The following is a 27,176-nucleotide window of genomic DNA, read 5'->3' on the forward strand; positions in this document are numbered from 1 at the left end:
ATAACGGAGGGTCTGCCTGAAAAATCAACTCCCTAGCATTAGCCGGACAAGATTTAGAATGACTCTCCCATAGAATTCTGCTGCTGGGGAATTCAGAATTGCTGTATCATGCTGTCAAAATTGTCTAATGGATTTGAGACAGTCAGCAACAAGGAACAAAGCGATCGGGTATTGGCACAGCTTTCGGGCACACTGACAGAGGACACAAGTTACAGGAAAAGTAACTCCCATGTTCTGACACCAAGAATCAACGTGCACTTTTTCTTAAAAGTAGGGATATAATAATTTCATTAAAGAATACAAAGATGGATTAAAGTAGCCTGTATACAGGACAATGGATTTACTACCACTGTACTAAAAAAGTCAACTGTTAACAACATGAATAATCAACATTCATTCTTCTGTTCAGTACCCCAGATTTGACAAATGTTTTCGCAAAGCACATCAAGGTGAGGTACTGGGACAAACAAAACAACTTTGAACAGGTTTATGTGTTACGATGATTTGCATCAGTGGGACTTTGACATCATCTGAAAATTATACTTCATGTATTATATATATATAATATATAACAATATATATTATATATATTGTATTTCATTCAGATAATGAGTATATTTCAAGCAAGCAAAAGCAAAACCTTAAAGAAATAATTCTTCCGCTTCACCCACTTCGGATCAGATTTGGCCGTAATGGCGTCCACGTTTGAATAAGATGTCGACATTCACCACATACAGTCTGGGTTTGGGTTCGGGAGGGAGCAGAGTGGGGATGTGGGAGGAGCAGTGAGAAATACATCAGTGAAGTTTTGGTGTAAGGCAGAGAGGAGTGCTGAATTAAAGCTCTGTTTGATGAACCTTTCCCCCCCCCACCATGTTCACACTTTCTCAGTAATCAGGTGACACACGGTCCCCCCACCCACCCCGCCGCCCCACCAACCACCTTTCCGTACCTTTAGTTAACCCGCAGTGGGTAGGTTAAATTGAGCTTTAAAACAGACTACAACCCAACTTCAGGATCGCCAGGTTAGATGCATCAATGTTAAGTCTGAAGTTCATAGAGAGGCACCTAGAGGAAATGGTCTCTTTAAAAAACAAATGTAAGAAGTGATGATGTGAGCACATCAGGGGTGTTAACAGCACTGCGACAGCCAATTACAGTGTCATTATGCTGTAGCAATCATTCGCAGTACTGGTGCGTACTACAGTGGTCTACTGAACATCATAGTAGAGTTGGTTGGAAATAGAAGGTTTTCAAAATGTCCACGTCCACCACATACTGGGAGTTTCCCTGCACATGCTACGACAAGAGCTCTTAACTCAATGCACTGAATGGCATCCACAGCAAAAATTTGGTGTTCCTTCAGAAATATTTTGGATCCAGGTATACTAAGTGGTGTTAGGACACTACACAACATACTTAAAAAGTCTTTTTTTTCTGTATAGATATATATATATATTTTTAAAAAAAGGACAAAGACATTAGAGGATCAAAACAATCTTTCTGGAATGAGGGAGAATTTCTTTTCCTTTTTGCTTCCCGCACCATCACACCCACCCCCCCACCCTCATCTACTTGTTTGGGAAAATTCTGAGCCCTGAATTAGGGATCAACGTTTTTTTGAAATCTTGCAATGTAAGTTTTCTCAGCTGAAATTAGAATGGACCATAGACAAAACCCAACTACAGTGAAATAAAAACAAAAATAAGAAACCTACTGGGTTAAATACCTCAAAATTGGTCAATTTTTTTTAGGGGGTGGGGCAGGGGTGGGGGAATATAGGCCAGAGCGAGGGGGAAACAAAAGAAGAGAAAGTGGGCACAGGATCTTACTCTCATGTAGAAGAGGAGCAGAACAATCAAACAAAAAAGACACAATAACTGGCCAGATGTACAGCTACTATGGAATAAATTATTTAAACTAGTGTAAAAAGAGTTCTTATATTTGTTCATTATTACAAACATATTCTACAAGGTCAGTTACTCCCAAGAGGTCATCTTCGTCCTCCTCCCCTCCTTCGCCTGCTGCTTCCACCACTGCATCAGAGGCCATTGCTTCACAGGCTCCATTCAGCGCCGGGCTGGGAGTAGGGTTAGTGTCCTTGGCTACTTGGTTCTTCTCACTGGTTCTGTTGATTACGCTTGCCGAAACCTGCCCTGGGCTCTGTCCATTGGTGGAGGGCAGTTCCACCAGGCCGCAGTCCAAAGAGCTGGCATCTTTCTCAGCCTCCTCCAGCTCCTCCTCCTCATCGCTCATCAGGCGGTACTTCTTGCTGTAATCCCGGGCGGGCCTGGAGTGAAACTCTCTCATTGGTGCCGGCTCATCTTCCTCCTCTTCGTCTTCCTCCTCCTCCTCGTCCTCGATCCTGTTCAGGCGCTTCCGTTGTGGTCGCTCCATCTCCCGATCTTCATCTGAACTTCTGCTCCCGGAACTGTCTGGAAAACAGAATTAATTTTGCTTCGCATTAGTTTGCGTTGTAGAAAATATGACTTTTCTTGCTGCAAAATAGAATTGTCTTTTTAAAAGAAAATTACTGCAGATGCTGGAATCTGAAACCAAAGGAGAAAATGTTGGAAAATCTCAGCAGGTCTGGCAACATCTGTAAGGAGAGAAAGGAGCTGATGTTTTGAGTCCAGATGGCCCTTTGTCAAAGCCTTTCTTTCTGCTGGAACTCCTGGATCAGGCAAGATGTAGACTCTAAAATTTCTTCTGTTCTACCCCAATAAAGCACTGCTCCCCCGCCAAACCAATAAGCCCCATTTGCTGTAACACTGTCCATTTCCAATGCCAACCACTGATTGAAATTCCAAAATTAGGGAATTTGTCTTGCATCTCCTTACCTGTAACCACGTGGACTGCAACTACTGGAATGGCGTTCCTCCAGACTGGTACTTGTGCTGGCTGCTTTGTTGACTGTAATGGAATAGGGGGCTGAGGAAAGGGCAGAGTGGGACTAATTGGATAGACCTTCCAAGGAGCTGGCATAGACATGATGGACCAAATGGTCTTCTAGTGTTGTGTGATTCCACAGTTTCTTATAAGCAACCCATTCCATCTCAATCCACTAACCTTATTTCCAGCTGATGCTACTGTCTTTGTTTAACACTTGGCAAGCAGTGCAATCCTTAGCATACTGACAACCAATTTAAGATCATTAGTCAGGCTTGCCATGTGGCTCACTTGTGCATGCTACAAGCTAAGTTTACTCATACACAGAGCCCTGTCTTCTGCAGGCAAAAGGATAATGACCAGGCACTGTGCCTTTTTCAACTTAAAATAAAGTTTGTGGGTTCATTCCCCCATGGCAATGCCTTGACCAGAATCAACCTGCCTGCTTTGAATTTAAACAAAACCTAGGCAGCTAACTGTTACATAGCTCATGCCAATGACAGGGCCTCTACCAGAGTTCACTTACCAACCATTCAGCACATTTTCTGATGTAGTATAAATTGTTGTTTCTTTTACAATACCATTGTAAAGGTATTCAGCATCTTGGGAACCTGTTCTGATGAGTGCACGCCAAAAAGCTTTGACAGTATCTTTCTTTTTCAGCAATACACAAATGTCTATAAGGTGCCACTAAAATAATTATTAGCTATCAACCCAGGATATCTTTAGTGGATGGTATATGAGCTATTCACAATTCTCTCAATGCCCCATAAAATCTTTGTGTGACCAGAATGACTATATAGAATCAGAGACAGCTATCTGACCTACTAAGCATTGTGTAGCCATAAAAGTTTGATTATTTTAATAACAAATCTCTGCCTTTTCTCCATTTCATTTCAAGCCAAGTCTCCCTTACAAATGCAGCCAATGATTTTGTCATTATAACCATCCAGAGCCACCGCATTCCACACCCTCTCAGCCCTTGATGTAAAGAATTATTTTTTTGACTCTCTTCCAACCATCTGAGCTCAAATTCAAAGATTATGGCATGGAATTATTGACAGGAAGACATGGGCTATAATGAAGTAACAGACCCATGATGCGGTTCATGATTTTGTGAGCAAGTACATTACTTTGAAAGGTGGAATAGGAGTAGGCATTCAGCCCCTCTATTCACTCTGGAGAAATTTGAGAAGGACCAGCAGCTGATGCCTGAGAATCCAAACAGAGGGGCAATTGGAAACATTTAAAGTTTATTTTATTAGTGTCATACATAGGCTTACATTAATGCTGCAATGAAGTTACTGTGAAAATCCCCTAGCCACCACATTCTAGTGCCTATTTGGGTACACCAAGGGAGAATTTAGCATGGCTAATGCACCTAACCAGCACATCTTTTGGACTGTGGGAGGAAACCCATGCAGACACAGGGAGAATGTGCAGACTCTGCACAAGACAGTGATCCAAGCCAGGAATCGAACACTGGCCCCTGGTGCTGAGAGGCACCAGAATGCACAGCAACTGAAAAGCAGACAAGTTAACATTTTCAGGAGTCTGGTGTTTTAACTTAAATTTATGGGTTAACCTTTTGACCTAATCATGCCTGCCGGAGGCTAATGTGATGCAGCAGACTGCCCAGGGAGGTAATGAATTGGAGATAATGCCAGCGGAGCGGGACTGTTTTTAAGTAGATGAGGCAACTGAGGAGGGATGTGAAGCAAAGAAATACATAGAGCCTTAGATGACACATACAAAGTCTTCAGCCATGTTCACATCAACTTGTGCATGTTCCAAGCTGTGCTACCCAACAGATCTTGGTGTTAGGATTGAAGACACATCTACTAATAATCAGTATTACAAAAAAAACAAGATTTCCAGGTTCACAAAATTCAAACAGAATGGATGAATACAACACACGCTAAAGTTCGAAGTAAGATGCTTTAATAGCTAGTTGGTTGGGCCTGACGCTGGCAAGGGGAGTGTACGGGGAAAGAGAGGACTGCGGGTGCACACACACACACAGGTTGGAACCCCGGAATAATATGTGGGACATTATGAAAATAAATATCCAGTGCTATGTGCTGTAAATCCTGACCGTCACAGTGCCGGACAAATAAGATAAACAAACAAAGAGGGAAACTGATTTTCTTACCATCGCTTGCTGTAATGTACAGTCTACGCTTGTGTCCTCTAAGTCTTTCTTTTCTACTTGCACCACTTTTCATAGATTTTTCAGACTCTGAATCTTCTCTATAGTTCACCTTTTTAGCCTGGTTCCTCTTTGACCGCCGCCTCCTCATGTCCAGCACGTCACTGTAACAACTTGACCCTTCACTCTCTGCAGAGAAAGTTGACTTTTTACATCACAGGAAATGACTCTCAAACTGGCAACCATAAAACAAAATCTTACTGCAGCAGTCCCTGGCTCCAAGCCAAATGCCCTCTGAGCCATTATTTGCCAATTTTAATTTAAGGAAAAGGTTCCTGATCCAGAATTTACAGTTCTGTTCCACACTCTATGGAACATTGATTCAGCCATCAGACCAAAGTCATACCCGTTGCAGCCTACCTAACGCCAATTTCACACTGTGCATGAATATCAACTGTCAACAGATAAAATGTTAATACTGGAAAAGATCCCAAGCTTCTGTTTGTTTTCTAAAGTTTATGGGAAAATTGTGTCATCCTGCCCACCATGGGAATTGGAGAGGGCTGGGGGTAGGGCAGACCATGTAAAGGTCCATCAGTCAGGATTTTCCAGTTTCACAGCGAGGCCATAAAATCTTGTCCCATATGTCTGAAAAACTAAGTTCCAAAGTGATCTATCAGTCGGCCAGAGGAATTTTTAAACTTGGTTTTACATTAGACTACAGATGTCGACTATGCCCACCGAAGATTCAATTAGAGAAAATTACTTCTTGAAATGTGTTTGGGAGCTTGATTAAGTGAAAGGATAGACTTGCATCTACACAGCACCTTTCATGACCTCGAGACATTCCAAATGTTCTCAGGCTAATGAAGTACTTTTTAAAGATGTAGTAATGTAGGAAATGCAGCAGCCCATTTACATTCACAAGCTTCCCAAGATAATAATAAGGTAATGATTGGATTAATCATTTTGGTTGAAGGGTAACCACTGTCCAGAATACCAAGGACTCCCTGGCTTTTGAAAATTTTGGCCCAGGGATTTGTTTTTTTTAAAAAAACATTCACCCAAGGAAGCATATGGTCCCTTAGTTTAACATCCCCTCTATAAGACGCTACTAAAGTATAAGTCTCAATGACAGTTTTTCTGGGGGCCACAGCTTCAGCTACAAGTGCGCTATTTATTCACACTTATGACATAAACTTGTCTGACCACTTCACCACATACCCTACTCATCAACAATCCCATCTCTTTTAAGATTTCCTGTGGGAATTTACTTACAGTCAAGTCTACCTCTTTCACCAAGATTTCAATTGTACTTCCTACATATTAATATGTAGGAAGCCACATAATTAATTATTAACTTCTTTGATCGCACTCCCGAGTTCTTTTTACTACAGTCCACAGGATTTCGTCATGAACCTCTCACACCTTTGTCTTATCCAGTTTTCTGTCAGCTGTCATTTCTATCACTTGACCTGTCATTTAGGTCAAGCGATAGAACTTGAACTGAGAGTCACAGTCATAGCAAGACAATGTCAAGCTTTAACTCTAGGAATTCTACAAGGAATACAACAGTATCATGATTCAATCTTACACAAAGCCATGTCGCTTGGACTAATGAATCGGACATCCCAGTGGTAAGGTACTAGGACTCAATTTTCCAAAACTATAGCTTAAAAACATTACATTTTAAGGGCAAAAACTCAAATTTATTCTTTTACAACATTGTGATTTTCACAATGTACAAACTAGACACAGAAACTAGAAATGTAAATGCTTATAGAGTTGATACCAAACCATAAGACACCAGACATCCTCAGTCTATAAAGAGTTGTGATGTGGAGGAGATGTCGGCATTGGACTGGGGTGGGGACAGTAAGAAGTCTAAAACACCAGGTGAAGTCCAATAGGTTTACTTGGAATCATGAGCTTTTGGAGCGCTGCTCCTTCCTCAGGTGAGTGAGTCTGAAAGCTCTTGATTCCACATAAACCTTTGGAATTTAACCCGGTGTTGTGAAACTTCTTACCTTAAGGAGTTGGTATAAACACCACAGTTGGCCTTAAGTCGGAGGTTGTGAAAAGCACTATAGAAACGCAACTCAATTTCTTTCCTAAAATTTGGCCTCAAATGTGCTATGTGAACATGGAACACAAATTCAACATGAGTAAGCAACTTCAGGATAGCAGAGTGGGAAACTGGACAGGAAAGGAAAATACAGATAGGCAATAAAACCTACAGTACCTCCATGTTCTTCTTCATCCTCCTCGTCCTCATCCGAATATCTTTTAACTTGTCTTCCTCTCAACCGCCAACTCCGCCTCATTGGCTCCACATATTTCCGCCTTCCTCGCCGACGTACTTCAAAACTGTCCCCATCATTTGAGGCAGGGTCTGCCTCACTATCTCGGTCAGAGATCTCAAACTCTTCTTCACTGCTAAATGGACAAATATTTTTGAGAGAGACATTAATTATGCTTCATCATGGCTGCACAAGTTCCTTTGCAAATTAGATGGGCCTCAGCAATAGGCTTCAAAAAGTATGATGTGGAAGTTGAATTGGTGCATAAAAATTAAAACTGTTATTTTTCTAATTATGGTGTACTTTTCAAGTATAATATTGATTTGAGACAATGGGGGGGGGGTGGCGGTGGTGGAGGGGGTGTACTTATTCCTACAATGTGCATTAAAGCATGTTGTAAAGATGATGCAAGGTGGATGTAGATAAAATGCAAAGTTTTTCACTTTGGCAGGAAGAATAAAAGGGAAAACTGTAACTTAAATGGAGAATAACAGCAGAATTCCAGAGGTGCAGAGGGATCTTGGGTTCTACTGAATAAGTCACAGGTGGTTAGTTTGCAGATACATCAAAAAGGCTATCCAATCCTTTATTACAAGAGAAATTGAACATAAATGTAAGGATGTTATGCTTCAGTCATACAGGGCACTGGTTTTACAGATAAAACATGGCTCACGTGATCTCCTATCTAAGTGATACGTGGGGCATTTTCGAGATTATTTGTTTTCCAATGGATTCTGAGTTTTTCTCTTTTTTCTCCCCCTTCAATAAGATTACCAGATGGATGGGGCTGTGTGTGTGTGTGTGTGTGTGTGTGTGTGTGTGTGAGAGAGGTGGGGGGGCGGGGTTGCAATCACTGGCTGGGTCCATCCCTACATTGCCCTTGAACTGACAGTTTGCTAGGCCGTTTCAGAGGGCTTTTAAGAATCAATCACATTGCTGTGGATCTGCAGTCACATGTAGGCTAGGCCAGACCTGGTAAAGTTGGCAGATTTTCTTCCCTGGAAAAGACACCAGTGGGTTTTTACGATAATCAACAATGGTTTCATGGTCATTAGATTTTTATTGATTTCACTAACGTGGGATTCAAACTTGGATCCCCAAAATGTTTTCCTGGTCCTCTGGTTTACTAGTGCCATTGCCTCCCTGACATGGAGTGGGAAGGTTCTAGTCACGGTGTCACACCATCAGGAGTGTGGAGCAGGTCTGCTGCATGCTGCACCAATATACTGTTTCCTGGTCATCATTTTTCTATGTTCATTGTGTCAGAGGAACAAAGATGTGGAGATGCCGGTGTTCAACTGGGGTGGGCACAGTAAGAAGTTTCACAACACCAGGATGAAGTCCAACAGATGATGAAGGAGCAGTGCTCTGAAAGCTCGTGCTTCCAAATAAACCTGTTGGACTTTAACCTGGTGTTGTGAGACTTCTTACTCAGAGGAACAAAGGAAGCAATTGGCCCACTATGCTTAAGCCAGTTCTTTGATTAAACTATCCAACTTATCCCACTCTTTGCCCATATCACTGTTGTTTTTCCTTCAGATATTTATCTAGTCTTCTTTTGAAATTTACCATTCAAACTGCTGTTTCCACCCTTTTACATTCCAGTGCACCCCAGATAACAAAGATATAAATATTCTGCCTCATCTTCCATTGTTCTTTTACTAATTAAGCTAAATCTGTCTCCAGCTTTTGCCTCTCTTGCCAGTGGAAACAATTTCTCCTTATGTGTTCTATCAATGCCGATCACTATTTTGAACACTATTATTAAATCTTCCTCTTAATGTCTTTGCTCTAAGCAGAACAATCTTTTCATTCTGGTGATTTGAACAATGTTGGCAAGGCTGTATTTGTTGCATATGTCACGTTACTGAGGCAAAGGGTGAGCCTCCTCCTTGGAACTGCCACAATCCTGTTTGGAGATGATATTCCTACAGTGGTGTTAGGTGCGTGAAGAATAATCATTTGCAGTATGCACCAGAGGCTATTGGTGCTTGTCGAACTGTCCTCAAAGAAGGTGAAGCAACTAAAATCTGTAGAATGGGAGAATGGGAGAATAGATACAATGTGTACAGTTTAGTAACCAGTCATCTGTTGCAGCTAGTCAGTGGTAGTTTTTATGCTCCATAAGAACCTCTTCCATTCCAACTACTTCAACACAGCAGCATCATCTTTCTATTATCTTCTCTCTCACATACCCACCCCAGTTTCTCTCAGAGAGCACTAAGCTATCCAGTGTCAATGACTTCTAGATTCTAGAGTGTACAGTAAGAAAGAAAATGAAATTATGTTCACCTTTCACTTATCTTAAACTCCTCCTCACTTTCATCATCTTCCAGTGTACTATCACTATCAAGGTCATTCAATCTTCGCCTTTTCTTGCGCCTACAGGCAATTCCGCGTGTTGGTCGCTTGCTCTCTTTGGATTCTGCGAGTATTGTGGAGATATCTTTTCCCAGGGACTGTCCAGTGATATTTGCCATGTCTTTGCCTCTTCCAGCACCTATGAGAATAGCATGCATAACCAAAAGCATACAAAGTCAAAAACAACAGAGCTTGGAGTGAGGAATTGGTTTTTCTTTCATTTTGTCTCCAACAGATTTTGTTCCAACATGTGACAGGAATAAAATCCAAATTACTATTAAGAAAATTAAAATAAAGTGATTTTCACTTGTTCAAAGCCTTAACGGCCAAAACCTGAGGTTGAAAACAGCAGGAGCGGTTACAAGATGTCAAATATTCACTTAGTTAGCTCACGGCTTGAAGACTGTGGGGAGAAATGGGAACCGAGGGAAGCAAGAGGAGGCACACTTTTGCAGTGCTGAGGGAGAGTAAGCTGGGGAAGGAGATGAATCGAATACAAAAATACAAAGAAATAAGAGCAGAAATGTCCATATGGCTCGAGTCTGCTCCACCATTCCCCAAACACTGTTTGATCTTCCATCTTAATTTCACTTTCCCATTCCACTCCGTGTCCCTTGATTTCTTTAATGCCCAGCAATCAATCCACCTCAGTCTTTGAACATACTCAAAGACTGAGTATCCATAGTTCTTTTGGGTAGAGCATTCCAAAAATTCAGGACGCTAGGGCTCCTGACTTCGGGCTTAAATGGTGACTGGCTTGTTTTATTTATTCTTTCATGCAGGTGTCATTGGCTGGGCCAGCATTTGTTGCCCATTCCTAACTGCCCTTGAACTGAATGGCTTCCCAGGACATTTCAGAGGAGAGTTAAGGGTCAATCACATTGTGTGGGTTTGAAGTCACATGAAGGCCAGGCTGGGGAAGTATGGCAGACTTCCTTCTTTAAAAAGATGTTAGTGAACCAGATGGGATTTTAGAACAATCGATGATAGTGGCATGGTCACCATTACCAAGACTAGCTTTATATTCCAGAGTTCATTAATTGAATTTAATTTGCATCAGCTGTCATGGTGGGACTTCAATTCTTGTCCCCACAGCATTACCAGGGGTGGCACAATGGTTAGCACTGTTGCCTTAGAGCACCAGGGGTCTGGGTTCGATTCCTGGTCTGGGTCACAGTCTGTGCGGCGTCTGCACGCTCTCCCTGCGTCTGTATAGATTTCCTCCAGGTGCTCCAGTTTCCTCCCAGAGTCGAAAAGACGTGCTAGTTAGGTGAATTGGCCATGCTAAATTCTCCCTCAGTGTATCCGAAAAGGCACCACAGTGTGACAGCTAAGGGATTTTCACAGTAAGTTCATTGCAGTGTTAATGCAAGCCTACTTGTGACAATAATAAATAAAACTTAAAACATTAGCCTGGGCCTTGGGATTCCTAATCCAATAACATTACCACTACCACACTGTCTCTCCTTTTTTCTAGACTCCCCAGCCAGGAGAACATCCTCCAAACGTCTTATGATGAGACTTGCAACACAGTTGGGATGCATGGAACAAGATGAAACTCCTCAAACACTGACTTTGGACTTTGGTTCTCAATTGCAAAGGCTACTAGGGGACGTCTGAAATTGGACGTATATGACCAAGCTGAAGATGTTGTTGTGACTTTGGAGAATCTGGGTATGCAGAAAGCGAGGATGTGCTCAGCACCCTATTCTTGCCCATCTGCATTGTTGCATTAACAGGGCTGATTTGGTACAGAAAAGAAATCAGCACCAATTACTCAAACACAATGGGTACAATGGGGAAAGTCAGACACAGGGTAATGAATGGAGAATGTGAATGGGGAGAGAGCCAAGAGGCGAAAAGACTGACGTGTGACAATGACCTTTGCCCTCTGCTTCCTGTATGTCTTCATGTATAGCTTCGTCGATTGCATCGTCAAAGTCATCAAACCTACGGGGTGAAAAAAAACTGCATGAAGCTTAATACCTGGACCATTCATGAACTTAGATACACAGAGAAAAGCTTCAAGTTGATATACAATGTTCACAAAACAGGAAAACTAAAACGTTGCTAGTCCTCTACATCAGTAAAATAGGACCTTTCTGGAACAAAATAGACCCAAGTCATTTGATATGGTTGTGGCCAGACATTTTTGGTTGCGACCATTAAGGAATGTTAGATCAGTACCTCCAAGGTATATTACAAAGTTAGCCTAGAACACAACTTTTTATTTTGGCATAGGGTGAGCATAAAGTGTTTCGCTCCAGGTATGGTTCCATTGACCCACTAGGAAGCTTTTATTAAAATAAACTTCATTTAACAACACAGTTAAAACATAACAAAAAGAATTAACATAACTTTTATCAATTGAAAAAAATTAAATATGACAAGGTATAATTCTTAACTGCTAACTATCTCTATAATTCCAATTTAAGCAATATTCCCACAGACATACATCCTTCTTCCACCTAGCATGAAAACAGATGTTGCATCTACGTGAACATGTTTTCAGCCTTTTAACCTCTCTGGACTTGTCAGAAAGACACCTGTCTTCTGACTCTCATGCAGCAGCCTCCAGAGAAACAGACTTATTTCCTCGCAGATCCCAGTTTCAAAATCGAGAGAGGCACTGCTCTCTAACAATTCCAAGCAGCAACAGACTTGAATTCTCAGTGTAAGCCGAGTCCTGTCCAGTCACATGATTTTTCCTGTCAATCAACCTAAGCAAGTCCTACTGTGGAAAAACCTGAGGGGAAAACACTAAAATAACCAAACTGCATTAACCGAGATCAAAAACATTCCAACAATTAGGAGCAATTATGCTTCTGCAGAATCAAGAGGGCTGCCAGTTATAGGCAAATCAGCACTGGTTAATAAAACTACTAAAACAAATCCTACACCAGAAACATGACACAAATACATCATTTAAAGGCACAGTATTGTCATGAGAGGCATGACCCACTGCCTTCCCACTCTCCGTGAGAAATTCTTGCAATGCAATTGCTTGGCTCAATGGTGGCAGCAACACTTGCACCTAGAATTCAAAGCTTCCTCCAGATTTGAACACATAATCAATGCCAACAATCTAGTACAGTTCTGAGACACTGTTTGGGGTACCTTTCTCTTTAATAATGAAAGACTAAAACTGAAAGAGTGTGCTAAATGACACTCAGCTGCGGGTCAAATCGGCCGCTGAGACCAAGGTTGCAAACCTTCTGGTCCAACCAAAGTAGACAGCCAGACAGACAGAAATGGAGTTGGAGGCACAGCATGAAGTTTCTAGCAGCAGCTGACTAAGGCAACATTTGCCAACAGAATAAAAAACCAGAACAGCATCTAGAATCACCCTGTTCTTTGTGAACCATATCAGAGCCTACACTTACATACTAAATGGGAGGGAGAGATAGATGCATAATTGACATTTCTTCTTTTGAACACTGCACAAATTACACTTACACAATCAATCAAAACCTTACCTGTAATTAATAGATCTCCGTGTTCTACCTGACCGCCTTTCCAAAGATTTGAAATCTTTTATTTCAAGTTCTTCAGTTACTGAATCCTGACAAATAAAAGTATTAAACAGTAGTAAGTTTTATATTGGCAATATAAAATATAGCTAGTATGGAAATCCATTAAATTAATTCACAAATAAAATCAGGCGATGTTTGAAATACACAGCAGGTCAGATAAGCACCATTCACCGGAATGGAAAAAGAATTAATGATGTAGCAGATGTACAGAGGCATGGAAAGGGGGACGTGAGGAAGGGGAGAGAACAGGGAAGATGTGTAATTTGGGGGAGGGCAGGAAAGATTACATTGCAGAAAGGATGATAATGAAAGACAAAACGAGATGGCAGGGGATTAGGTATTTACATTGTTGCACTTTCAACTTGATTCCATATCTTAAATCTTTCAGATTTCCAACATCTGCAGTATTTCCCTTTCATGCACCAGTTTGTAAAAGATACACCTGTTTCCATATTTTATACCAGGAGGGCACTGCTTCACCATTTGTTCTCCGGAGCATTGAACCTGGTGGCTGTGGCTGTGGTGAGTGACCGATTTAAAGTAAAAAACCGCTTTTTTTCTGTACTTCCAGTTCTCGGGGCTTGTTAGAGTGTAGTTTACTTCCGTACCGGAAGTTAGGCCAGGGGATTGTCGTTAAGGGGGAGCGGGGGGGTATAAAAAAGGGGTAGCAGCATACAGCGGGCAGCGTCGGGAGCGGGTAGTGGAGTGAGTGGGAACTGAGTGAGAAGGGCTTTGGCTCGCTGGGCTTAGGCGAGAGTAGGCTTAGAGAAGGTGAGTGACAGATTTCTACCTTTGGGCACTTACAGGAGGTTGGGACATGGTAGGGAATATAGGGAGGAATGTAAGTTGCGTCAGATGCCACATGTGGGAGTTCCTGGTGGTGTCACGTGTCCCCAAGGTCCACATCTGCAGTAAACGTTTAGAACTGCAGCGCTTGAGGGCCCAGGTCAGGCAACTCGAGGGGCGGCTGGAAGATGCGTTTCTAGTCAGGGAGAACGAGGAGATAATGGCTGGGAACCATGAGCAGGAGGAGGTCTCAAGGGCTGAAGAGAAGGGAGGATGGACGACTGTTAGGAGGAGAAAGAGGAAGAAGAAGAGTAGTCAGGGTCCCCCGGCCTCCCCAGAGGCCCCCCATGGTTCGTCGACAGGGGCACAGAAAGATAGGCAGGAGGAGGTGACTGACTTGGAGGGACAGAAGGGGGCTGGCAAGGTGATAGTGGTAGGGGACGGGAGGGTCAGAGGTATCGATAGGAGGTTCTGTGGACAGAGGCATGACTCCAGGATGGTGGTCTGCCTTCCTGGAGCAGGGGTCAAGAATGTAACGGACAGGGTAGAGGGAATTTTGAAAGGGGAGGGGGCACAGGCTGAGGTCATAGTACATGTAGGGGAGGGGGACATAGGAAGGAGGAGTAGGGTAGAGGTCCGTAGGCAATTTAGGGAGTTGGGGGCCAAACTAAAGAGTAGGACCTCCAGGGTGGCACTCTCTGGGTTGCTGCCCAGTACCAGCAGGGCAAAGAATGACGAGATCATGCAGCTGAATGCATGGTTGAGGGATTGGTGTAGGGTGGAGGGCTTTACTTTTGTGGATCACTGGGAGGTGTTTAGGAGAGAAGGGCAATTGTACAGGAGGGGTGGGGAGAATTTGAACGGGAGGGGAACTAATGTCTTAGCGGGGAGGTTAGCTGGGGTGTTTATGAAGGGTTTAAACTAATATGGAGGGGGGGTGGGGAGGTGGCTGGGAGAGAGTCGGGTGAAAGGAAAAGTATCAGGGAGAAGGAGGTTCCGAGGGACACTTGTGGGTTGAACTGTGTCTGTTTCAATGCTAGGAGTGTGGCAGGGAAAACAGATGAGCTTGGGGCCTTGATGTTTGTGAGGCAGTTAGACGTGGTGGCTGTAACAGAGACATGGTTAAGGGAAGGGCAGGACTGGCAGCTGAATGTTCCTGGGTACAAGTGTTTTAGGTGTGACAGAGGAGGGTTGAAGAGAGGTGGAGGGGTGGCACTGTTAGTCAAGGAAAGCATCACAGTAGTGCAGAGGGAGGACAATATAGAAGAGATAGGGATTGAGTCACTGTGGGTGGAGTTGAGGAATAAAAAGGGAGAGATTACGTTGCTAGGGGTGTATTATAGGCCACCCAACAGCCTGAGGTCAGTGGAGGAAGGCATTTGCAGGGTAGGTGCAGGAAGAATAGGGTGGTTGTAGTGGGTGACTTTAATCTTCCTGGAGTGAATTGGAGGGGGCCTAGAGCTGGGGGTACGGAGGGAGAGAAGTTTGTGAAATGTGTTTTGGAAGGGTCTCTAGAGCAGTATGTAACTAGTCCAACTAGGGGAGGGGCTATACTGGATTTAGTGTTGGGTAATGAGCCGGGGCAGGTGGGAGAGGTAGAGGTAGGCGAACATGTGGCTAATAGTGACCACAAGCCCGTCTACTTTAGGGTAAAAATGGAAAGGGACGAGTGCCGGCCGAACGGGAGTGTGCTGAACTGGGGAAAGGCGAACTATGGCAGGATTAGGAGGGAGCTGCAGGACACTGATTGGGAGGGACTGTTAGCTGGCAAGTCCACGGTTGGCAAGTGGGAGGCTTTTAAGGGCAAAATGAAATGGCTGCAGGGGAGGTATGTTCCGGTTAAGCGGAAGGATGGGAAAGGTAGGATTAGAGAGCCGTGGATTACAGGGGGTATTGAAGACTTGGTCAGGAAGAAGAGGGAGGCGTATGTTAGGTCAAAACAACTGGGTACGGAGAGTGCGCTGGAGGAATATAGAGAGAGTAGGAGGGAGCTAAAAAGGGGAATTAGAAGGGCGAAGAGAGGGCATGAAATGGCTTTGGCTGGTAGGATTAAGGAAAATCCGAAGGCATTTTATTCCTATATTAGGAGCAAGAGAGTAGTTAGAGGGAAAATTGGTCCTCTTAGGGACAAAAGTGGGGAGATATGTATTGAGTCGGAGGGAATGGGGGAGCTCCTGAATGAATACTTTGCGTCGGTATTCACGAAGGAGAGGGGTTCGGAATCGTGCGGTCTCTTGGAGGGAGCTGAGGATCAACTGCAGGAAATATCTATTATGAGGGAGGAAGTGCTAGGGCTTTTAGGTAGCGTAAGGACGGATAATGCTCCGGGGCCTGATGGTATTTATCCCAGGCTGCTTAGGGAGGTGAAAGATGAAATTGCTGGGCCTCTGGCGCAAATCTTTGTCTCTTCTTTGGACACAGGTGAGGTCCCAGAAGACTGGAGGGTAGCAAATGTGGTACCGCTGTTCAAAAAAGGTAGCAGGGATAACCCTGGAAATTATAGGCCGGTGAGTTTGACATCGGTGGTAGGGAAATTAATGGAAAAAGTACTTAGGGGTAGGATGTATGAGCATTTGGAGCTTTGCGGTCTGATTGGGGATACGCAACATGACTTTGTTAGAGGGAGGTCTTGCCTTACGAATCTGGTGGAATTCTTTGAGGAGGTGACAAAAACGGTTGACGATGGGAGAGCCATTGATGTCATCTATATGGATTTCAGTAAGGCGTTTGACAAAGTCCCTCATGGTAGGCTGGTAGAAAAGGTTAAGGCGCATGGGATACGAGGTCAGGTAGCTAGGTGGATTGAGAACTGGCTGGGTAATAGGAGACAGAGGGTAGTTGTGGAGGGGACTTTGTCCGGCTGGAGGCCAGTGACCAGTGGTGTGCCGCAGGGCTCAGTACTGGGACCTCTCCTCTTTGTAGTCTACATAAATGACTTGGAAGAGAGCGTAGGTGGTGTGATCAGCAAGTTTGCTGATGACACCAAGATGGCAGGGTTGGCGGGTACCGAAGTGGATTGTGAGGTGATACAACAGGATATAGATAGGTTGGTGCATTGGGCAGATAGGTGGCAGATGGAATTTAATCCTGACAAATGCGAGGTGATGCATTTTGGAAGGAATAATGTAGAGAGGAGTTATGTGATTAAAGGTAGACAAATTAGGAGTATAGAAACACAGAGGGACCTGGGAGTGCAGGTTCACAAATCCATGAAGGTTGTGACACAAGTGGAGAATGTTGTCAGGAAGGCTTATGGAATGCTAGCCTTTATAGGAAGGGGTATAGAGTTTAAAAGCTGCCGTCTAATGCTTCAGTTGTATAGAACGTTGGTTAGACCGCATTTGGAGTACTGCGTCCAGTTCTGGTCACCTTACTACCGGAAGGACGTGGAGGCTCTGGAAAGGGTGCAGAGGAGGTTTACCAGGATGTTGCCTGGCATGGAGGGGCTGGGTTACGAGGAAAGGTTGGAGAAACTGGGACTGTTCTCCTTGGAAAGACGGAGATTGAGGGGGGACATGATAGAGGTATATAAGATACTGAAGGGAATAGACAGAGTCAATAGTGAGAGACTGCTCCCTAGATTGGTTACAAATACAAGAGGACATGATTTAAGGGTGAGGGGGGAGAGATATAATTTGGATATGAGAGGGAGGTTCTTTACGCAGAGAGTTGTGGGGGTATGGAACGCGCTACCGAGTAGGGTGGTGGAGGCGGGAACGTTGGACTCGTTTAAGGTTCAGTTAGATAGGCACATGAGTCAAACGAGGATGGAGGGTTATGGTAGGGGTTATTAAATAAGGGTCAGAACCTCGGGAGACACCGGAAAGGCAGGCTTGTGATTAACGTTTTTGTCTTTTATTCCGCAGGTGGAGGTCCACCTCATTGTCAAACGAGGGGCATGCACACGGTGGGTCGTGCGTGGGCTACTCTTGGAGGTTCCAGGAGTGGCCTAGTACTTTGTGTCGGTGTGTGTGCTTGATCCTGGACCGGTAGACGGGCGCCACAACAGCTCGGTGACTAGCACTGCTAGCTGTGCAGATACATGGATTTGGGCCTGTGTCTGTGGGAGTTTGTGCATTCTCCCTGTGGATGCGTGGGTTTCCTCCGGGCGCTCCGGTTTCATCCCACACCCCAAAGATGTGCTCTTAGGCTGATTGGTTTTACCAAATTGACACTATTCTCCCCTGAATCTGGCTAAGTCAGGGGTTCTATTCGTAGACACGCAGGGTAGAATAGGTGTAGGGTGATGCAGCGGCGCGGGCTTGTTGGGCCGAAGGGCCTGTTTCCCGTGCTGGGTTGTTCTTTGTTCTTTGTATCTACCCCACTTCTCTCTTGGTACAGCACAGTAGTCAGTCAGTCACAATTTCTTGGCCTTCTGCTGCAGCTTTTCTCCCCACCCAATCCATTTCTCTGCCCTCCATTCGTGTCAGTCTAGACAGTGAGCATCAGCAGGCTAATTGGCATCACATCCCAGCTTGGACTTCCCCTCACCAGACAATCTCTGGCAACTCTTATTGGCACGACCCCTGGGAGCTGAGATTTATTTACAAGAGAAAGGCAGCAAAGCAGCATTGCAATAATCAGCTAAAGGTTTCAGAATAAACCCAGAACGAGCAGCAGAGGTAAATGCAGTCAGCATCGTAAAGAAACAAAAATCACATTAGTTTAGTGTTCAGGTAGGATGTTTGGAATTGTTCAGCCGGCGGGAGGGGGGGGTGAAATCTTCCAATCCTTGTGATGGCGGCCCCCAAAGGTCGGTTTTCCAGTTGCACAGTCAGCGAGCAACGCAAAACACCACAGACAGGCATCGGCAGGCCTGGAAGATTTTGCCACTGGCCAAAGTTGGGCCACCTCCTGCGTCGGAAAACACTCCGTGGTGGGTAGGGGATTGGGGAGTGGGGGTGTGATGGAAAACCCCACCTCTCATCTTTTCTCTTTTAGATGCTGACTGAATTATGTACATTCCAGTTGTTTTTTAAATTTTCCTTGTAGATTTTTTACATTTGAGTTGAGCTATTCTCAAAATTTTGAAGAATCAAGAATTTGACTCAAAGTAAATGTGAAGGGGCAAGAGTAAACCTCCTTCACAAGTGCTGCATGCTGGCACAGCGGTTAGCACGGCTGCCTCATAGCGCCAGGGGCCCAGTTCGATTTCTGACTTAGGGCACTGTCTGTGGGGACATTCTCCCCATGTCTGTGTGGGTTTCCTATGGGTGCTCTGTTTTCCTTCCACAGTCCAAAGATGTGCGGGTTAGGGTTGATTGGCCACGATAAATTGCCACTTAGTGTCAGGGGGACCAGCAAGGTAAATGCGGGGAGTTACAGGAACAGGGGCTGGTTGGGGTTGTGGTCAGTGCAGATTTGATGGGCCGAATGGCCTCCTTCTGCACTGTGGGGATTCTATGAAAAGGCCACTTCGACATTTTTTAAAACTGGCCCCCCCAGAAGTCAAGTTAATCTTGTTTTCTTAAAACCCTCATCCCTTTCAGCATTTACAATATACTTACTTTTGGAGTAATGATATTTTCCACGTTAATTCCCACAAAGGCCAGCCTCTCTTTCCTGCAAGAGAGGGAGTGCATCATTTTAAGCTACACCTTTGTAAATGAGAAAACCAACATTCCATAGAAGATTCACCTGCACATGTTTCAAGCAAAGATTGAGAAATTACTGAACGTTGTCACCAAGATTGGAAGGGGGCAAAAGGGGCGAGGTAAAACCAGGCTTGTCAGATCATAAACCACAAGAACATAACATTTTACTCCAAAAAATCTGCAATGGGTTATCTTCTCCCTATAGCTTTTAAAAATAAACTAAGACTGTAGTTTAGCTAAAACTTAAGTTTAAGAAGTAATTATTTAATGATACAATACAGGAGGCCATTCGGCCCATCATGCTCATGTTATCTTTTGAAAAGAAGCACTCATTCCATTCCATCTCTCAGCTCTGAACTTCTTCTCCCCCCTTCAAGTATTTATCCAGTTTCCATTTGATTCCTATTGAATCTGCTTCCACTATCCTCTGACATTCACTTTATGGTGGGAGAATTAAAAACTTTATTGGGATGCCAAATATGCTGATTACTAATAAAAAAAAAGCAGAAGGAAGGGTGAGGGAACTCCATTATTTTAAGATGCTGAGGACAAATGGATAAGTGCATTGTGTCAAAATTCGCAGATGACACTAAGATGAGTGACAGAGCAAAGTATGCAAAGGACACCAAAAATCTGCAATGGGATATAGATAGTTTAAGTGAATGGGCAAGGGTTTGACAGACGGAGTGCAATGTTGGTAAATGTGAGGTCATCCATTTTGGTAGGAATAGCAGCAAAATGGACAATTATTTAAATGGTAAAAAATTGCAGCATGCTGCTGTGCCGAGGGACCTGGATGTCCTTGCCCATGAATCGCAAAAAGTTGGTTTGCAGGTGCAGCAGGTAATTACGGCTGCAAATGGAATTTTGTCCTTCATTGTTAGAGGGATAGAGTTAAAAACAGGGAAGTTATGTTGCAGATGTATAAAGTGCTGATGAGGTCACACGTGGAGTACCATGTACAGTTTTGATATCCTTACTTGAGAAAGGATATGTAAGCACTGGAAAGGGTGCAGAGGAGATTCACTAGGTTGATTCCGGATTTGAGAGGGCTGGCTTATGAGGACAGACTGGGACCATACTCAATGGAATTCAGACAAATGAAAGGAGATCTTATAGAAACATACAAGATTATGAAGGGAATAGAAAAGATAGAAGCAGGGAGGTTGTTTCCACTGGCAGGTGAAACTAGAACTAGGGGTTATGGCCTTAAAATAAGGGGGAGCAGATTTAGGACTGAGTTAAGGAGGAACTTCGTCAATCAAAGGCTTGTGAATCTGTGTAACTTCCTGTCCACTGAAGCAGTTGAGGCTACCTCATTGAATGTTTTTAAGGCAAGGACAGATAAATCTTTGAACCGCAAAGGAATTAAGGGTTATGGTGAGCGGATGGGTAAGTGGAACTGAGTGCACAAAAAGATCAGCCATGACCTTATTAAATGACAGAGCAGGCTCGAGGGGCCAAATGGCCCAGTGACGGCCTTCAGAACAATAGCTGCAGTAGGTACAAGGTGAAAAACAGAGGTTTGGACAAAGAATGGGGGCAGGATTGCAGGCTGGAGGAATAAAAACACAGAAGGTGCAAAACCCAATTTGAGTGGGAGAGTGGAGAAAGAGACAGGGAATTGGTTGTTCGAGATATTGCCAGCCTGATTTTCATTGATTTCAGAAGCAGAATATTCCACTCAAATCTCAGAAGTGGTTGTTGTAGTCTTGCGTATTTCTTTTACCTTCTCTCTGCTCTTTCCTTCTTTTTTATCATCATGTCTATATTTTGCAATTGTTCTTCTAGTTTTTCACAAAGAAGTTTCTGCAAACAATAAAAAGGGGACAACTTTTAGTGCAGTCACACATTCCCCCTCCCATACAGAAATAAATAGCTGCGACTTATAAATATGTTACTGCCACACCAAAAACCGAACAGTTCAGCAGCACATCTTTTGTCATCAGGCAGCATTTTTCCCTTCATGTGCACACTAATGTTACTAATTATGCTGGCTGTTTTTCCGAGGCAGTGGGAAATATAGACAGTGTTAATGGCTGGGAAGCTGGTTTGAGGGATGGACTGGACTTTGTAGTTTCTTGCAGTCTTGGGCAGAGCAGGAGCCGTACCAAGCTGTGTTACAACTAGAAAGAATGCTTTCTATGGTGCTTCTGTAAAAGTTAGTCGTAGCAGACTTGCCAAATTTCCTTAGTCTTCTGAGAAAGTGGGGCTTTCTTAACTATAGTATTCGCATGGAAGGACCAGGACAGGTTGTTGGTGATCTGAACACCTAAAAACTTGAAGCTCTCGGCCATTTCTACTTTGTCCCCATTGACGTAGACAGGGGCATGTTCTCCAAAACACTTTCTGAAGTCGATGACTATCTCCTTCATTTTGTTGACATTGAAGGAGAGATTATTGTCGTTGCACCTGTTCATCAGATTCCCTATCTCTTTCCTATACTGCGTCTTGTCATTGTTCGAGATCTGACCCAGTACGGTGGTGTCATTAGCAAACTTGAAAATCAAGTTGGAGGGGAATTTGGCCGCACGGTCATAGGTGTACAAGTAGGGGGCTGACAACACAGCCTTGTGGAGCACTGGTGTTGCGGATAATCGTGGAGGTGTTGTTGCCTATCCTTACTGATTGTGGTCTGTGGATTAGGAATTCAGATTCCACTTGCACAGGGAGGAACTGAGCCCCAGGCCACGGAGTTTGGAGATGAGTTTTGTGGAATAATGATGTTGAAGGCTGAGCTGTAGTGGATAAATAGGAGTCTGACATAGGTGTCTTTGTTAGTTCTGTCACTGCTACCTCTCTAAGAGATCTTTTCATTGCTTTCACTGATGTCTCAAGAGTTCGAAGTCTTTCCCCATTTATTAATTGTAAATAAACATGGACTAATCTCATGAATGGAGCCACAGAGTGGCCAGACGAGCTAAGAATACAAGAACATGAGAAACAGATGTACGAGCAGACCATCTGGCCTCCCAGGCCTTCTCTGAACCTCAGCAGTTTGACTCTGTACATAATTCCACATCACCACTTCATCCCGATATAATTTGATTGTCATGGGGCCGAAAAATCCATCAACGGAACAACCACAACCCTCTGGGGTACAGAATTCTAAAGATTTATAACCTCTCAGTGAAGAAACTTCTCATCACAGTCCCAAATGGTTGATCCCGTCTCCTGAAACTATGATCCATTGTTGCAGCATCTACATATTCTTGGAAAGAAAGCCAATAGAAACTTGGGATTTTCCAGCTGCTCCAACATGGGTGGCATAGTGGTTACCACTGCTGCCTTACAGCTCTAGGGAACCAGGTTCAATTCCCGTCTTGGGTGACTGTGTGGTGTTTGCTTGTTCTCTTTGTTAAATTGTCCTTTAGCGTCCCAAGGCGTGTAAATTAGATGGATTAGCCATGGTAAAATGTGTGGGGTTATGGGGATAGGAGAGGGCCTGGGTAAGATACTCTGCCAGAGTGTCAGTGCAGACTCAACAGGCCAAATGGCCTCTTCTGCACTGTAGGGATTCTACGAAAGTAGGATCTTCCTGTCCTGCCAAAGTCAACAGAAATCTGAATGACTCACTGTTTCCGCCCTGAGGGAACCCGTCAAAATGGGGCCAGAAATCCTCAGCCTTGGATTTACTACTTGGATCCTGAAGAGGAGGAAAGGCTTACTACAAGCTTTAGACACACCCCTATTATCACTCAGACCAACAGAACAGGAGCATGGAATATCCTCAAACTCAAATCACAAGTTCAGGGAGATTTGATATCTCATGTGCTAACCCTGTAGAATCCGAGGGAAGATGTAGGAGGATGTAGATATGATGGTGATAAAGAATTGGGTTGGGCGAAGATGCAGAGTAAAGGATTTCCAGAAGCAAACATGCTGATGTAATAATGTCAGATTCCATGACTGGGAAATGAGAAAGACAGAGAAGCTCCAATCAAGCAGAAGCAAATATTTTCTGTAAATAAACAGTTATGGTTCATGAGACTATAAGACTCAAGCAGCATATTATTGTTTATAGCCACATTTAAACTACCATTCAATAAAACACCAGATCATCCAGGAGAAACAAGACTCTCAGAATCTATTCCTGTAAACTCTTCAAATAACTTCTCAAAATTCAGTTATCTTTCCAGGGAAACAGAAGGATGGGCAATAAACTTGCCACATTCACCCACATCCCACGAACAAAAAGAAAGAAAAGGTCTATGGAGGCAAATTATTGTTCAGTTTGAAAATCTAACTGCAGCAATGCCCAAATGGAAAAGAGCTGCTTACATGTTGGCAGGGCGGGCAGAACCATTCTCCATCAGGGATCGTCATCAGAGGAGGTCGTAGACACGCTGTATGATAACCACTATCACAGGAGTCACACAACAGAATCTAGGCAAAACATTTACACCAATTAACAGCAGCAACTCAGGCCAAATATTTAATTACCATTCACTAGAAAAGAAGAACGATAGATATACAAGAGTAACTCTTCTATTTCGAAAGGTCATCAACATGAAAACATTAACTATTCCTCTCCACAGATGCTGCCTAACCTGCTGTATTGTTCCAGCGTTTTATGCTTTTATTTCAAATTTCCAGCATCCTCACTATCTTGATTTTATATTCAATTATCTCATTGATATTTACCCATCTCTATTCCAAAGGCATTGATATCTTACTGGTAGTGGTTAGCACTGCTGCCTCACAGCGCCAGGGACCCGGGTTCGATTCCCGGCTTGGGTCACTGTCTGTGCAGAGTTTGCACATTCTCCCCATATCTGTGTGGGTTTCCTTCGGGTGCACCAGTTTCCTCCCACAGTCCAAAGATGTGCTGGTTAGTTTGATTGGCCATGCTAAATTGACCCTAGTGTCAGGATGTTAACAGGGTAAATATGCATGTGAGTCTACATGACAATGACCAGAAGGCTATTCAACTTGACAGTAATCATAAAGCTGATTCTAATCTCACCTGATGCCTCTGGGCACAGATTCACAGTCAATGTCAACTAAACAGCAGTCAGGAACAGGAGACCATTTCTCTCCCCTTAGCCCAGTACAGCAGCTGTTCTGGGCCCATTCTTGGGGATTTTGCAACTGTATTCCCACATCCTCCACCCAACAAAACAGCACGAGATATATTTGTACATTAGATTAAGATCTACAATAGTCTTTTCCCAGTTCTGGGAATAATCAAACATGATCTAACAAATGCTCTCTTCACACAAGAGTTGAAAAACAGGATGAAAGTACTTTCATATTTGACAGTTAAGTTGACAGGTTTGAATGTAAAAAAAACTATGCTTAATATGCTGGTGATACTTCATCCCTCATTGAGATACCAGTTTTTACTATGCTGTGTTGGGAACTTGCCCGTAAGAACAGACCAGAATGTCAGTGGCTGCTTAAAACAAGTTAAAACAGAATAGGAGCAAGTAGAGAACAATCTAGAAAAGCAACTCCATCCCTAACCAATTAGACCTACCAATTCAGGGTGATTGGGTAAGCCACATTTTTTACAGGGCTCATCATCTTCCGGTGGCCCTTCCTCCTCTTCCTCCCCTTCACTACCTTCATCATCTTCTTGGGTGCTCTCACTCTCTTCACTTGATTCCTGGGGTCTGCGCCTGCCCCTCGATTTGGTCCACCTGGCTCTCCGACTAGATTTACACTTGCGCTGTAATGTCAATACCAGACTGTCAGAAACAAGCCTCAAATCAAACCTCTTCAAATGAGCTGGGTTGCCTTTCACCGTGTAGATCTGCACTGTGGCAATCCAACAGAAATGCGAAGAATTGAATGCAATCTTCACACAACCAGAATTCAATTTCCTCACACAAAACACAAATAATCCAGTGAAAACAGTGCACATCACTTACAACAAAGCAAGCGTTAGACGGAGGAGATGGTGGCATTATTGTCATGTCACTGAGCAAGTAATCCAGAGACCCAGAATAATGCTCTGGGGACAAAGGTTCAAATCTCCCCACGGCAGCTAGTGGAATATGAATTCAATTAGCAAATCTGGAATTGAAAGCAAGTGTCAGTAATGACCATAAAACTATTAATTGTTGTAAAAGGGTTGGGGGTTATTCTTTAGGGAAACAAATCTGCTATCCTTGCCTGTTCTGGCACAAAGAGAGACTCCAGGTCCACAGTAATGTGGCTGGTTCTTAACTGTCCTCCAAAATGATCTAGCAAGCCAGTCAGTTCAAGAGCAATTCAGGATGGGCAACAAATGCTGACTTTACCAGTGACACCCATATCCCAAAGAATTTTTAAAAAGTCCACACCTAAGGACAAGGGTACAAAGCGCACTGAACAGCATTAGTTTCTATTTCTATCACACTCAGAGTCATAAAGGTTTACAGTATGGAAAGTATCGGACATTCCTCCTCCGTAGTCACAATACTACCTGGCAGTACCGAGGTGGCACAGTGGTTAGCACTGCTGCCTCACAGCTCCAGAGTCCTGGGTTTGATTTTTAGCTTGGGTCACTGTCTGTGTGGAGTCTCACATTCACCCTGTTTCCTCCGAGTGCTCCAGTTTCCTCCCACGGTCCAAAGACGTGCGGGTTAGGTTGACTGGCCATGCTAACTTGCCCCTTAGGTGTCCCAGGATGCATAGTTTAGAGGGACTAGCGGGGTAAATATGTGGACTTACAGGGATAGGGCCTAGGTGAGATTGCTGTCGGTGCAGACTTGATGGGCTGAATGGCCTCCTTCTGCGCTATTGGGTTTGTGTTTTTATGGGCGCATCTTCACCACAAAGCTTGCAGCATTAAGATGTTCCAGCCACACCTTACAGATGACTAAGGCTGTGTAATAAATATCTGCTTCCAGCAGATACATTTTTAAAAGTGTTTCAATAAGTTCTTTATAAATTATGACATGTGGACCTAAAATCTACATGTTGGTGGTTTGCAACCTGGAGTTCTTGCACCCCCCAACCCATTAGAAGTGATGGTTTTACATTCAGCCGCTGCTATTCTGCACAAGTCAGAACAATGCAGTTACCCGTTAGAGTTTGGAAGAATGACGGGTGATTTACTGAAACACAAACATCCTGAGGGGGACTTAACAGGGTGAATGCTGAGAGGATAAGACCATAAGACGTAGGAGCAGAAGTAGGTTATTCGACCCATTAAGTCTGCTCCACCATTCATAAGAACATAAGAAATAGGAGCAGGAGTAGGCCAACCAGCCCTTCGAGCCTGCCCCGCCATTCAATAAGATCATGGCTGATCTGTCGCTGCTCAGTTCCACTTTCCCGCCCTCTCCCCATAACCCTTAATCCCCTCTCTTATCAAGAACCCATCAACCCGCGTCTTAAAAATATTTAGCGAGGCAGCCTCCACCACTTCAACGGGCAGAGAATTCCAGAGATTCACCACCCTTTGAGTGAAGAAGTTCCTCCTCAACTCCGTTCTAAACCGCCTCCCCTTTATCTTGAGGCTGTGCCCCCTAGTCCTACTGTCTTTTTTGAGCAGGAAGAGTCCCTCCACCTCTATCCTATCCATCCCATTCATCATCTTATACGTCTCAATGAGATCTCCCCTCATTCTTCTAAA

The 27,176-nt window shown here is 43.8% G+C and overlaps 1 protein-coding gene across 2 annotated transcripts in view; it reads right to left on the reverse strand.

Moving 5' to 3' along the window:
* Positions 1 to 1,570: 1,570 nt before the first annotated feature.
* rsf1a (remodeling and spacing factor 1a) overlaps positions 1,571 to 27,176 on the reverse strand; it is a 99,095-nt gene continuing 73,489 nt past the window's right edge. Inside the window, exons 7-16 of one of the 2 annotated variants that reach the window (XM_080197705.1) lie at positions 25,092 to 25,283; positions 23,894 to 23,998; positions 21,342 to 21,421; positions 19,526 to 19,580; positions 13,176 to 13,261; positions 11,582 to 11,649; positions 9,631 to 9,838; positions 7,281 to 7,474; positions 5,042 to 5,227; positions 1,571 to 2,435 (exon numbers count right to left, since the gene is read on the reverse strand). In XM_080197705.1, the coding sequence (XP_080053831.1) occupies positions 1,939 to 2,435; positions 5,042 to 5,227; positions 7,281 to 7,474; positions 9,631 to 9,838; positions 11,582 to 11,649; positions 13,176 to 13,261; positions 19,526 to 19,580; positions 21,342 to 21,421; positions 23,894 to 23,998; positions 25,092 to 25,283 (1,671 nt within the window). In that variant the 3' untranslated portion in view covers positions 1,571 to 1,938. The remainder of the gene's footprint in view (positions 2,436 to 5,041; positions 5,228 to 7,280; positions 7,475 to 9,630; positions 9,839 to 11,581; positions 11,650 to 13,175; positions 13,262 to 19,525; positions 19,581 to 21,341; positions 21,422 to 23,893; positions 23,999 to 25,091; positions 25,284 to 27,176) is intronic. The other variant, XM_080197706.1, reaches the window with a different exon arrangement.

Source organism: Carcharhinus amblyrhynchos, chromosome 10, assembly GCF_965287045.1.
Source record: "Carcharhinus amblyrhynchos chromosome 10, sCarAmb.v2.hapA, whole genome shotgun sequence".
In the NCBI taxonomy this organism is placed as follows: Eukaryota; Metazoa; Chordata; class Chondrichthyes; order Carcharhiniformes; family Carcharhinidae; genus Carcharhinus; species Carcharhinus amblyrhynchos.